This window comes from Hemitrygon akajei, chromosome 7 (assembly GCF_048418815.1).
Source record: "Hemitrygon akajei chromosome 7, sHemAka1.3, whole genome shotgun sequence".
In the NCBI taxonomy this organism is placed as follows: domain Eukaryota; kingdom Metazoa; phylum Chordata; class Chondrichthyes; order Myliobatiformes; family Dasyatidae; genus Hemitrygon; species Hemitrygon akajei.
In genome coordinates, this window is record NC_133130.1 from 51850898 (window position 1) to 51863985 (window position 13088).

At 36.5% G+C, this 13088-nt stretch overlaps 1 protein-coding gene across 2 annotated transcripts in view; it reads right to left on the reverse strand.

Moving 5' to 3' along the window:
- LOC140730439 (uncharacterized) overlaps window positions 1-13088 on the reverse strand; it is a 51474-nt gene that overhangs the window by 2686 nt on the left and 35700 nt on the right. For both annotated transcript variants that reach the window (XM_073050843.1, XM_073050844.1), the window contains exons 13-18: window positions 9918-12140; window positions 8750-8902; window positions 6464-6637; window positions 5751-5888; window positions 3263-3440; window positions 1578-2138 (exon numbers count right to left, since the gene is read on the reverse strand). In XM_073050843.1, the coding sequence (XP_072906944.1) occupies window positions 1578-2138; window positions 3263-3440; window positions 5751-5888; window positions 6464-6637; window positions 8750-8902; window positions 9918-12140 (3427 nt within the window). The remainder of the gene's footprint in view (window positions 1-1577; window positions 2139-3262; window positions 3441-5750; window positions 5889-6463; window positions 6638-8749; window positions 8903-9917; window positions 12141-13088) is intronic.

The following is a 13088-nucleotide window of genomic DNA, read 5'->3' on the forward strand; positions in this document are numbered from 1 at the left end:
GATAATGCATTGCAGCTTTACGAGTTGAGCTGAGAAATAAGGGAATGACCAGTTAGTTGGAATTGTACTACAAGAGCCTTAATAGTTAAAGGAAATTAGATGAACAACTTTGCAGGGATATTGTAAAAAGTTGCAAGTATAATAGGGTTGTCATAGTAGGGGATTTAGCTTTCCTAATATAGACTGGCTCTGCAATAAAGGTAAGGGCTTAGATGGGGTAACATTTGTTAAGTGTGTTCATCAATATTTCCTCATACAATATACTGAAAGTCCTACTAAGGGAGACAAACCATGACCTACCCGTGGGAAATGGGGCAGTCGGTGAGGAAGCACTTTTGGACCAGTGACCACAACATTATTAGTTTTAAATTATATAAAAGTGCAGAACTAGTCTACAAGCTAAAGTTCTAATATCTAAAATGTGGCAAGTCAAATTTTTATGATATTAGACAGAACTTGTGAAAGTTGATTGGAGTAGTTCAACCTTGCCTAGTGGAAGGTTTTTAAAAGCAAGATTTCAAGAGTTCAAGATCTGCATTTTCCTGTTAGAGTAGGGAGGTAGATGTGGTCTATAGGACACCAGTTAGGCCTTTGATAAAGTTCTGATGAAGGGTCTTGGCCCGAAACGTCGACAGTGCTTCTCCTTATAGATGCTGCCTGGCCTGCTGTGTCCCACCAGCATTTTGTGTGTGTTGTTTGAATTTCCAGCATCTGCAGATTTCCTCGTGTTTGCTCAAAAAATAGATGGTGTTGTTGACAGTGAAGACAGTTATTCGGAATAACAGGTGGATCTTGATCAGCTGGGTAAGTGGGCTGAGAAAGGGCAAATGGCATTGCAGTTTGGAAAGACAATGAGGGTGGAGTTTTCACAGTCAATGGTAGGTCTGTGGGGAGGGTCAACAAATAGGGGAACCTAGGAGTATAAGTATATGGTTCCCTGAAAGTGGAGTCACAAGTGGGCTTGGCACGCTGGCCATCAAGTCATGGCAATGAGTACAGTAGTTGAGATGTTATGTTGCAGTCACACAAGGCACTGGTAAGGCTGCATTTGGAATATTGTGTTTAGTTTTGGTCACCCCGGTTTAGTACTCCTTCAGCTGGAAAGAATGAAGAGGAAAGGTGAGAGGAGAAATTTAACAGAAACCTGAAGGACAACATTTTCATCCGGAGAATGGTCAATATATTGAACTACCTGCCAAAGGAAGAGGTTGAGGCAATAACATTTATAACATGCTTCATCAGGTGCATGGATAGGAAAGGTTTACTATGTGCCAAATGCAGGCAAATGGGACTAGCTTAGGTAGGAGCCTTGATTAGCATGGATCAGTTGGGCTAAAAGTCCTGTTTCTGTGCTGTATGAATATCTGCACACATGTTTCATCTGTCCAGTTCTGTTAATTAAATTGTGTTCTTCAAGCATAAATAAAGATTCTGATGCAAAAATAGTTAATTAAATAGTACAACATTTTTCAGTGTTCTGGAGAACCACTGTCCTAAAGGTTGCCATTTTTTAAGGCAGATTTTTAAAAAAATTTTATCCCTTAGTACACATTTATACATAAATGCACAAAACTCACCCATCATAACTTTATCAGGGTCACATGAAGTTGCATCTTGTGCTTCACCACATCTGCTCTTCTTTAAAATATTCTGAGCAGCTTCTGGTTTCATTTCATTTTCCTCTTTCTTGGACTCAGCTCCTCTAAATCTTTTAGTCGTATGTTTAAATTGTCCATCTGGAGACCTTTTATGACTTTTGCTCACACCCAATTTCATAGTGGCATCCCTGCCAAGTCCTGATACACTGCTTACTTCTGGAGATTTCAGATGTGTTTGCTGATTGTTGGACTGACCAGGGGACATCTTTTCAGACTCTTCACAAACATCTGCTTCTGATGTAGCTGCCGCTGGCTGTTCTGCCACACTTTCCTCATTCCCAGAATATGGCTGTTGCAATTTATTGTTCAGCAAGGCAACCCTGCCCTTCAACAATTCATTTTCTTCCTCCAGTTTGTGAGTGCTTTTGATCAGGTTCCAATATTTCTCCATATTTTCATCAGCTTGTTTTGTTTTTTCCTCTAACGATTCTTTTAATTCCTCTATCTCAGCATTTAATTCTTCTACCTGTGAATTTGTACCTAATTATATAATACAGATTAAGGCATTAAAATGAACCCGTGAAATCTTTGCATAGACTAGGCTAATTCAGCTTAACGACAAGTGATTTCTATTTTACTAATCCTTTTATGTTATTCTGTTGCATTTTATCATTCAGTAAGTAGTATAGGCACTATGCACATTATGCTGAATAAAATTCTATTTATGATAATGCACAAATAATTACATTTGGAAACTTGGCTTTAAGAATTGTTTGGGGAAGTGTACTGGCACAAAAATGACACAGATCAAATGTGAATAGATAAGAGAAACATCTAAACGGTTTCTATAATTTATCACTTTGCAATTCTTTGTGCTGAAAAAATATTTTTATTCAGATTAGTATTGGTAAATTAATCTATGAAATTTGTAACAGTTCTTTGAAGGAACTGAAGTTTAAACTAATTTACCACTCTTTGCCCATATTCCATAATTTTCAATCTTGCCATCATGCATACATAACATACCTCTTTGTACATTTGTGTATACATGAGCAGCACATCTCTCATCTACTCTCTATGACCTCATCTAAAAACTTAAATCAACTTAGTTCAACTAGATTTACAGAAAACTAAGCCACATTTGATCAACCTTACCACTATGACTCACTATTTCCCCACTGCCAATGTTAGAGGTTAACTATAATTGTTACATCTATCCTGCTACCTATTGTTGATGAAGGAAGTCCTAGGTTCTGCCCTCCTGTCCCCTGATTAAAGGAAGCCTGGAGTATCACAATTCTGATCTTCCTCAGATCAGAAAAATATTGCAATTCAGTTATTCTATCATGTCCTTTAACTACTATGATATTATCATTACAAACCTGCTTCATCATTTACCATAAATTTGACTCAATTCTCTTCCTTGGGAAATACTGATGAAAAGTATTGAACTGTAGCTCAACCTAGCACTCAACGTTCATCACTGGAACTTTATTTTCAAAAACATTAATGGCATTGCTCACCAAACCAAAGGATTTAAATGTCAATGGGGACAAAATAAAATCTAGCACTTGTAAATGCATCATTTAAAGAACATAGATGTGTTGAACTTGAATTACTTTTCCTCTCAAATTCGAATATAGGATTCAGCTGCACCCCTTTACCTGAGTTCTGGCTTTTCTGGAGCTTGGTGAGCAGTTCTTCTTGTTGTTGAATGTGCTTCTTCAGTGATTCTTTCTCATGCTCAAGCTGTTTGCAGCTTTTCATCCAGAGCAGTAGTTTACTCTGAGCACAATCCTTGTCTCTTCTCAGCTTTGCCAGAGATTTTTCCAGTTCCTCCACCTAAGGAATTGTCATCAGTAAACTATAATATTAGTTTCAGAAACTTACATTTTTCCAAAAGATTTACTAACCATTTACACAATCTTAATAGATCACTTTAGACAAGCTCCACACTAGACCTCACAATGATACCCACAAAGATGGCATGATAGTTCAATATAACACGCCTGTTCTAAACTGTGTGCTCTGTGTAGAATTCAGTGCCAGTTAGGCAGTCAGTATTCACATGCTCTCAGAACAAGACCAGGAGATATCTGATCACTGAAAGATTTCTTTTGAAGAGGCCAGATCTATTGTTGATAGCCAGATGATAAAAATGGGAAGGTTGGAATAGGGAAGGTCTAATGGTCTTCAATCAGACATTAACATTAAAATTAGTAAGACTGAAGTAATTTCATGTCTTCTTTGCATGTAAAATTAACATTCCTATCAATTATCTATGAAGAAATAGTGCAATCTGGAAATAATATTCTAAGCACAAAGCTAATGAAAATATTTATCACTAAGGAAGAACATCCCTGGAACTGACTATGCAAACAAAAAAAGAGTGAGATGCTGTATTGTGATCGTTGAACTTACCCTGTATACACAATTTCTACAATCAATACCTAGATACTTCATATAGGCGAATCAGGACAAAGAGAAGCAACATCACGAAGAAGATAGAAAGCAGGCTACTAGATGAGATACACGGAGCTTTTCATTCACAGAATGATAGGAAGTTATGGCACAGAAGCTAATTCTTCAGCTCATTATGTCCATACTGGTCAGGACTAAATTTAGATTAATCCCAGTTTCCACCCCTTAGTTCATTGGTCAACAGATTATAACTTTGACTGGTTATCTAAGTGTCTTTTAAGTATGTAAGCATTTCTGTATCCAGCACCATTTTTAGGTAGTGGTTTCTAGATTTCCCAGCACTTGATGAGTTAAATATTATTTTTCTCAACCCCCTTGTCCTTCTATTAATCAACTGACACATTGACCCCAAAGTACTGCTTAATCCATCTATTGATCACGTCAAGGCCTCTCGTACATTTTATATACATTAATTGAATCACTGCTCAGTCCCCTTTGTTCTAAAACAAAGAACTTCAGCCTATACTAGAGAAGTGGAATATTCATTTAATGCTGAAAGACTAGATAACACTGATATTCAAACAGATCCAGATGTGATGTTACATGTCATTGAAGGCCAACATGCACAGAGAATGAGAAGATATACGGTATGTTAGACTAATTACTATAGGATTGGATGCAGGAGTAAAGAAGTGATATTGCATCGGGGGAGACTGCTCCTGGAGTACCATGAATAGTTTTGATCTCCTTACCCAAGAAAGGAAGCACTGTTCACAGAGGGATTGCAATGAAAATTCACTTGATTGCCTCCTGCGATGGCTAATGTGCCATCTGGGAGATGGAGTAGAATGGAACTGTGTTCTCAGGGTTGATAGAATGAAAAGAGATCTCATTGTAGCTTTAAAAAATTCTTATAGGGGTGAATGGCCCGTTTCTAAGCTGTGCAGCTCTACGATTCTACAAACAGTGGAGCAGGCTTGGAGGCACAATGACACTTGTTATTTCTTTTCTTCACCTGGACAGTCTTTCCTGTTAACTGTAAGTCTTCAGCCCTTGCAACAACCTTATAACTCTCTTCTGCATCCCTATCTCACACAAATTACAATCTTCCGTAATGTGATGATTGAAATTGTACTCGAGCCATGCCCAAAACAAACTGTACAGTGCTATAGTGACCTCTCTGCTCTTACAACCTGTGACTTGGTCTATAATCAGCAACTCGTAGGCTTGCACTCCTCAATCCCTGGTTCTCTGCTCTACATTTATCGTGCATTCCCCTGCCTGGATTGGCTTTTATTAATCGCAATATCTCAAAAGTTACAGGGAAAAGGCAGGGGATTGGGCTTAGGAGGGACAATAAATCAGCCATGATGGAATGGCAGAGCAGACTTGATGGTCCAATTGGTCTAATTCTGCCTCTACTTCTTATGGTCTAATATTCTGAGTTGAATTCTGTTTCCCATTTATAGGCTTGAAACTTCTCATCACTATCTACTGGATGTAATAGAAGCTGTTTTGTGCCCATCCTTGTTTGGCTGATCAGTCCTCTCAGTCCACTTGCAGCCATTGAGCATTTTACTGCAGAAATTTCTGGACAGTCAGTATCAACACACCAGCTAGGTGCAACATAAAATTTCTTGCCCATATGACACATCCAAACAGTCATTAAGTTATAGCAAGACAAGTGTTAACATGGGAATAAGCACAAAAGCCATTGTTGAGAACTGTTACCTTGCAGTTGTCATCTTTTAAGACAGTATTTGCTGCTTCTTTAGCACTCTTCAAATTGTTGATTTCCACCTCTTTTGCAGTTAGCTGTTGTTTCATTCCAACCATTTCCTCTTGGTACGTCTGCAACTCAGCTTCGTGCTAACAAAATAAACGCAGTATTTATAAATGACAGGAAACTGATCAAAATTTTAGCTAGGTGACTAGGTACAAAGGGTTTGTCAGGAAACAAGTGATGTTTGATAAAAACAAAGCAAGAGCAGAATTTATGTTAGACCAGCACTTAATTACAAAAAAATGTTCAGCAAATTTCAAGACAAAATTTTTCAAATTGTAAATGTGATTAGATAAAAGAGCCACCGCGGATTGACAGAAAGGATATTATTCTCTAAGAAGTGCATTCATGAAACACAAGAACAAAAGGCTTGTGTGGTGTTGAATTTATTTATATTTTGGATAGGAAGGAGTTGGGTCATCTTCTGTATAAGATTTTAAACTTGTTACACAAATATTCCAAATTTGAGAGTGTTGGTAATACAGGATGGCTGTTAATGTTTTATCTAAATAAGTTAATTTAGTCTGAAAATCATTCATCCTCATGTGCTAATATAATGAGATTTGACTTTGAGTATTTCCTGCATTCTATAAGCAAATCTTTTCAGTTTGTGTTTTTTATGTCCAGGTACAGTGGTCTCTGATTCGGTGAAATAACGTACCTTTTCCTGTACATTTTTAAGCACAACTTGGTGATCCTCTTGGATACAACTTATGCTTTGTTTATAATCTTCTACTTGTTTCTTCAGAATATCAGTGACTTGCAATTCATTCTGTAAGTATACAAGGTCCTTTTCCAACTTGCATTTTTCTGATTGAGAGAATTCTAGCTGCAACTAGAATATGAAATCAGCTTTTACAATGGGAATAATCATATTTGAAATATTAAACACAAGAGATTTGAAATATCTGAAATGCTATTTCAATAACAATCATTGGATGGTTTCCATTACTCAATAATTCATATTCATACTAATTCACATTCAATATTTTTATTCCCATAGCTATCATTATTGCAAAAATTGCAACATTATTTTTGTTCTTTTCAGGATAGTAGTCATAATTAATTTATATTACTGAAAAACATAACTTTGCTAACTTACTACAAAAGTATTATATTTGAACTAACTACAGTGGTGCTGGAAAGTTTGTGAACCCTTTAGAATTTTCTCTATTTCTAATAATTATGACCTAAAATGTAATCAGATCTTCACCCAAGTCCTAAAACTAGATAAAGAGAATCCAAATAAATAAATAAACAAAAAAAATTATACTTGTTCATTCATTTATTGAGAAAAAATATCCAATATTACATGTATTTGTTGGAAAAAGTATGTGAACCTCTAGGATAATCAGCTCAATTAAAGGGGAAATTAGAGTCAGGTGTTTCAATCAATGGGATGACAATCAGGTGTAAGTGAGGGAGACCTTGCCCGATTTAAAGAACATAAACCTAGATCTTCACCACACAAGTTATAGGAAGTTTGCCATCCCTCTATCAAGGGAGATTTCTGAGGATCTCAGGAGAAAAAAGGTTGTTGATGCTTACCAGGCTGGAAAAGGATACCAAACAATTTCTAAAGAGTTTGGGCTCCACCAATCCACAGTCAGGCAGATAGTATAGTATAAATGGAGGAAACACAACACAGTTGTTCCTCTCCCCAGGAGTGGTCGATCAACAAAAATCACTCCAAGAGCAAGGTGTGTAATATTCAGGAGGCCACAAAGAACCCGAGTAACATCTAAGGAGCTGCTGGCCTCTGTTACATTGGTTAATGTCAGTGTTCATGAGTCTGCCATCAGGCAAACACTGAACAACAATGGTGTGCATGGCGGGATTGGAAGGAGAAAGCCACTACACTCCAAGAAGAACATTGCGGCCCGTCCAAGATTTGTTAAAGACCACATGGATAAGCCAGAAGGCTATTGGAACAATGTTCTATGGATGGATGAGTCCAAATTAGAACTTTTTGGCTTAAATGAGAAGTGTTGTTTGGCAAAAAGCAAACACTGTATTCCAGCGTAAGAACCTCAGGCCATCTGTGAAACATGGTTGGGGGCAGTGTCAAGGTCTGGGCCTGCTTTGCTGCCTCGGGACCTGGGTGGCTTACCATCATTGGTGGAAGAAAGAATTTTGAATTGTACTGGCAAATTCTACAGGAAAATATCACGGTATCTATCCATGAACTGAAGCTCAAAAGAAAGTGGCTCAAGCAGCAAGGCAACGAACTTAAACACACAAGTCAGTCGACCAAAGAATAGTTAAAGCAGAAGAAATTTCACATTTTGAAATGGCCAAGTCAAAGTCCTGACCTTACTCCTATAGGAATGTTGTGGAATGGTCTGAAGCAAGCAGTTCATGCAAGGAAGCCCACCAACATCCCAGAGTTGAAGCAGTTTTGTGAGGAGGGATGGCCTAAATTCCTCCAAGCTAATGTACAGGGCTGATCAACAGTTATCGGAAATGTTTGGTTGAAGTTATTTCTGTACAAGGGGGTCACACCAGTTACTGAAAGCAAAAGTTCACATACTTTTTCCAATACATGTCATATTGGATCATTTTTCTCAATAAATAAATGAACATGTATAATTTTTTTTGTGTTTAATTATTTAATTGATTCTCTTTATCAAGTTTTAGGACCTCTGATGATCTGATCTCATTTTAGGTCATATTTTTACAGAAAGATAAAATTCTGAAGGGTTCACAAACATTCTAGCACCACTGCAAATCAATGACTATTTATCTCTTCCACTTATAACCAGTATATCTATTTTCACTTTTGTTTATTTTCTCCCCAGTCTAAGGAAGGTTTGTGTACATTGTTAAAGTATATCAAAATATATCAGTAAAATATATCAAGACTGTTCATAATGTTTTGTAAATTCAATTATAAAGTTAAAGATTTTATATGAAATGACAAAATTGTTGAAATTTTATTAAACCTGACCTTAAAACTTTCAGTCTGGCTTCTGAACTCCTCAAGTTGTGCTGAAATTGAATTCTTTTCCTTATCAAAGTCTTGTTGTATTTGCAGAATCTTTTCATTGGCAATGGTCAAATCACTCTGCAGTTTATTATTGTTCTCAGTCAGTTCATTTATCTAAGAGAGAGAACATTTATGGTTAAAATTAAAGTGAAATGCTACACTATTTGGTTGCTTCCCCACATATTCTCATATCACAAAAGATTCACTTGTATTTATACAAGTCCATTTATGATGTAATACAACACATTTGTCCTCACGTTTAAAAACTAGCATGCTAGTAGAGACAATTTCTTAATCTCATCCAAGTAATTTAGAAGAAACTGCAAGATAAACTAGCAACAAAGTTAAGAGTAATACCCTCTGGTAACTAGCTTTTAAAAAATATCGATAACACATTTGATATTTATCTAAAAGTAAGATTCATTTTGTCAATTAAATTTAAAACTTCGAGGCTCAGCATTAACTGTTCTGAAAATATAATGGATTGAATCTACGAATGTTTCATTGCATCTATCACTCTAAAGCATTGACTTTTTTATACTTTTGAAGGATAATTTTTTTCCTACAGTAAAATTATTATGCACTACATACACTATGATATTGTAGTAATGTTAGAAACAGCATTTGTACAGTTAATGGGTAATTTCTTTCATGTGAACATGTAATTCCTTAATCTTTATTAAAAAAATTATAACTACAGAATTCCCCAAATAAACAAGGAATAGTCCTATCTTCAGCAATTCTATAAAGTAAGTACCAGTCAAAAGGAAAACAGAAATAAGTATTTGTGTTTCAACTCTCTATCATTCCTTTACAGGATTCAACAAATCAATAATAAATAAAACTTTAACATTAAAAGATACACAGTGGCTTTCAATATTCTATTTTTTTTAAGTTTAAAGGAGTAATGACTGGGTAGACCAACAGGGAACAATTATACTGAGCCATATCATCTGCCTTTCAAAAACTCAATTACAAGAAATAGGGAAGACAAAAATATTTTAACTACAGTTAAAATAAATACAGGCCTTATTCTTTATCAAGTATTTTAAAATGAATTTAGTTAGGATTAAACATTAATTTTCTGAACAGATCAATTGTCTAACCAGTCTTGGTGAAGTTATTATACCTGATCGAGAAGTGCAGAAGCCTTCAATTGAGCAGCGTGTAGTTCTTCCTTTAGTTGCTTCTCAGAAGCTTCCATAGCGATTAGCATTGTGTTATGCTTAGCTGATAGATCATGTGCTGCCTGCTGAGATTCAGCTGCTGTCTTTTGTAAGTTCTGGCATTCCTTCATTAACTTTTCCATCTCAGTCTGCAAATGATACAAATCCGTTAAGTTCTTTTGCCTCAGGTTCTCCAGATCTGTGACTTGTTGCTGAAGTTTCTCCTTCTCTTCCATGTGGTCATTTAACTTCTGCTGAAGTATTTGAAGATCTTTATTTAACATTGTGTTTGCTGATTGGAGACTCACATTTAAACCAGCAACTTCCTGAAGTTGATTAGATAGCTGCACCTTTTCACATTCCAAACACGAATTTCGATCAATATGATTCTTCTCATTTTCTTTAAGTACTTCTAATTCCTCATGACTGTTTTTCAACTTTTCATTCAAGTGGCTAATTTGGGTCTGTAGCTCATTAATAGAACTTTCATAGGCTTCTGCCATTTTGAGTTTTTCATTTTCAGCTGCTTCTGAGTTTCTTAACAAATTTGGACAATGATCCTCTAACTTCTCTTGATTTTGCAGTAGTTGCTTTTCTAGATCGTGTTTGTCAGAGGACAAGGTATTAAGCTCTACAACCAAAAGCTCTAGTTTCTCAGCAATAGCCTTCTTCTCTTCCTCCAATACTTCAACCTGTTCCTTTGCAGTTTCAGCTTGCATTACCAAATCCTCTGTATTTTCCTCCGAGGCCTGAAGCTCTCTTTCAAGAGCCTCAATCTTATCCTGAAGAGAGTCTGCTTTTCGGTCACTTGCTTTGAGTTTTGCAGCCATGTCCAGGCTTTTCTTCTGATCTGCTTCAATACGTACTTTCAGCTTCTCGATAGCATGCCGCATTTCAGCTACCTCTGTTTTGGTGGAGTTCAACTTTGATACAACTTCATCTTTTTCCAACAAAGAGGATTCCAATGATTGGAGTAGTTTCACATTTTCAAGCTCTATCACACTAATCTTATTTTGAAAATTTTCAGTCTGCTCATGCATGGATAAGCTTTCCTCTTTCAATTGATTCAATTGCTTTTGGAATTCCTCCTTTTCTTTGATGCCAAGCTTAGCATTATTTTCAAGATGTTGGAGTTGTTTGATCAAGTCTTCTTTTTCTTTCAAAACTTGCTCCATTCGATCTGCAACTGTTTGTAACTGGCTAGTTAGCTCTCTTATTTCAGCTTCAAGCAAGCTGTTCGTATTACCATTGTATATCTTCTCGGCCTCAAACTCTTGTACCTTGATCTTCAAACTGTTATTGGCTTTCTCTAGTTTCTCATTTGTTTCAGCTAAGGTGTCAAGATCCTGAAGAATCTTGGTATTTTTTGCTTCAAGCTCAGTCAGCTTCTCTGCCTGCACATGAAACACTTGTTGAGCTGAATCAAGTTCCTTTTCCAAAGCATGCTCCTTGGTCTTAAGCTTATCCAGGTCATCTTCCATGTCCAGGATATGATTTTCTAAATTAGCTTTATTTGACTTTGTACGTTTCAGTTCCATTTCAAGTTCAAGGAACTGTTCATTTTTGTCCCTTTTATCTTTCTCAAGGCTCTCCAAGATCTTGGCCATTTCAGAAATTTTACTTTCGTCCACCTGCAACTGCGTTTTCATATCATTGAGTTCTTCTTCCAGATTTTTTGCTTTGTTAGAAAGGTCCCGATTTTCAAGAGCAGAGGACTTCAGTTCATTAGATAAACAGTTTTTCTCCTTCTCAAGAATCATCACTTTTGTTTCTAAGTCCGTATCAGCAGCTTTGAAAAATAGCTCTTTTTGAAGATTGGAATGCAAACCCTCCATCTCACTGAGTAACACTTCAGTAGTTTTTATCTTCTCCTGCCCTGTTTGTACTTGTGTGTTAATTGATGCCTCATGATGAAGGTTCCCTGGGTCATTCAATTCCTCTTCTTTTAAATATATCTGTTTAACAATGTACTGGTGGTTTGCACCATCTTCATTCGGTTCAGTAGTAACCATGCTAAGCTTTCCATTGTCATCAAAAGAGTTGGTATGGCCACAGGACAACACATGCTTTTCTTCTGAGGAACTTTGTACTTTACTGTCAGGGGTCATAGTTAGCATGTTAACAACATTCAGTTTATCTGCAACTATATTGCTCTCATCTTGTTTTTCCAAACTAGTATGGCTCAGCTGAAAAACAAAAGTAGTTGCAATTAGTAAAATACAAATACAGTAGTAAATCTCCATCTCTTTGGACCAGGTGTACATAACTGGCTGTTTACATAAACTTAAATGTCGTACTTGCACACCACAATATGTGGCAATGCAATAAAAGCACAAACTATATTCCAGATCATTTTGGTATTTTCTTATATTACCAAATGGAGTTTCTATTCAGCTTAAAAAGACTGTGTAACACTTTAATTGTGAAAAGTGTCCATAAATACAAGTTTGATCTTTCTTTCACATGCTTACCAGTGGTACTTTTAATACCAGAACTCATTGAGCAAAAAAATCATTCATGCACAAAACTAAATTCAAAAACTAATTTACCAACTAGAATGCAAAAAATATGAGCAGCCGTATATGACCCTGTGTGCCCTCAGTAAGAATGAGGCTAATCCAATCTTGGCCTCAACACTTGTCCACTCTTTCCTTTCATCCTTAACGCCACTTAAATGCTTCACATCTTCACCATGAATATATTACAACACCCTGCCTCCAAATATCTCAGGATGTAGTCTTCACTTAAGAAGAAAATTTTCATCCCTGCCTGAAATGGAAGACACGTATTCTGAAACTCCCTCGTTCAAAATAATCCCATTTAAGAAAACATTCAAGATCCAACTTGGCAATCCCTTACAGATACTTTTAGATTTCAATGGAATCATTTCTCATTCCTCTGCCGTGTTTAGGTCCAAGCTAATTAATATTTCTCCAGACGTTAATCCCATATTCCAGGAACCACTTTTCCTGCTCTACTTCCAATGTAAGCAAATCCTTCCTTAGATATGGAGACCAAAATAGCACATAGTACACCACAGCACGGGTGTAGTCACACTAGCAAACTGCGAAGTTCCATCAAAACTTCTTTGTCACCTCCATATCCCTAGCAAATAAAGATCTTTTGAATTGCTT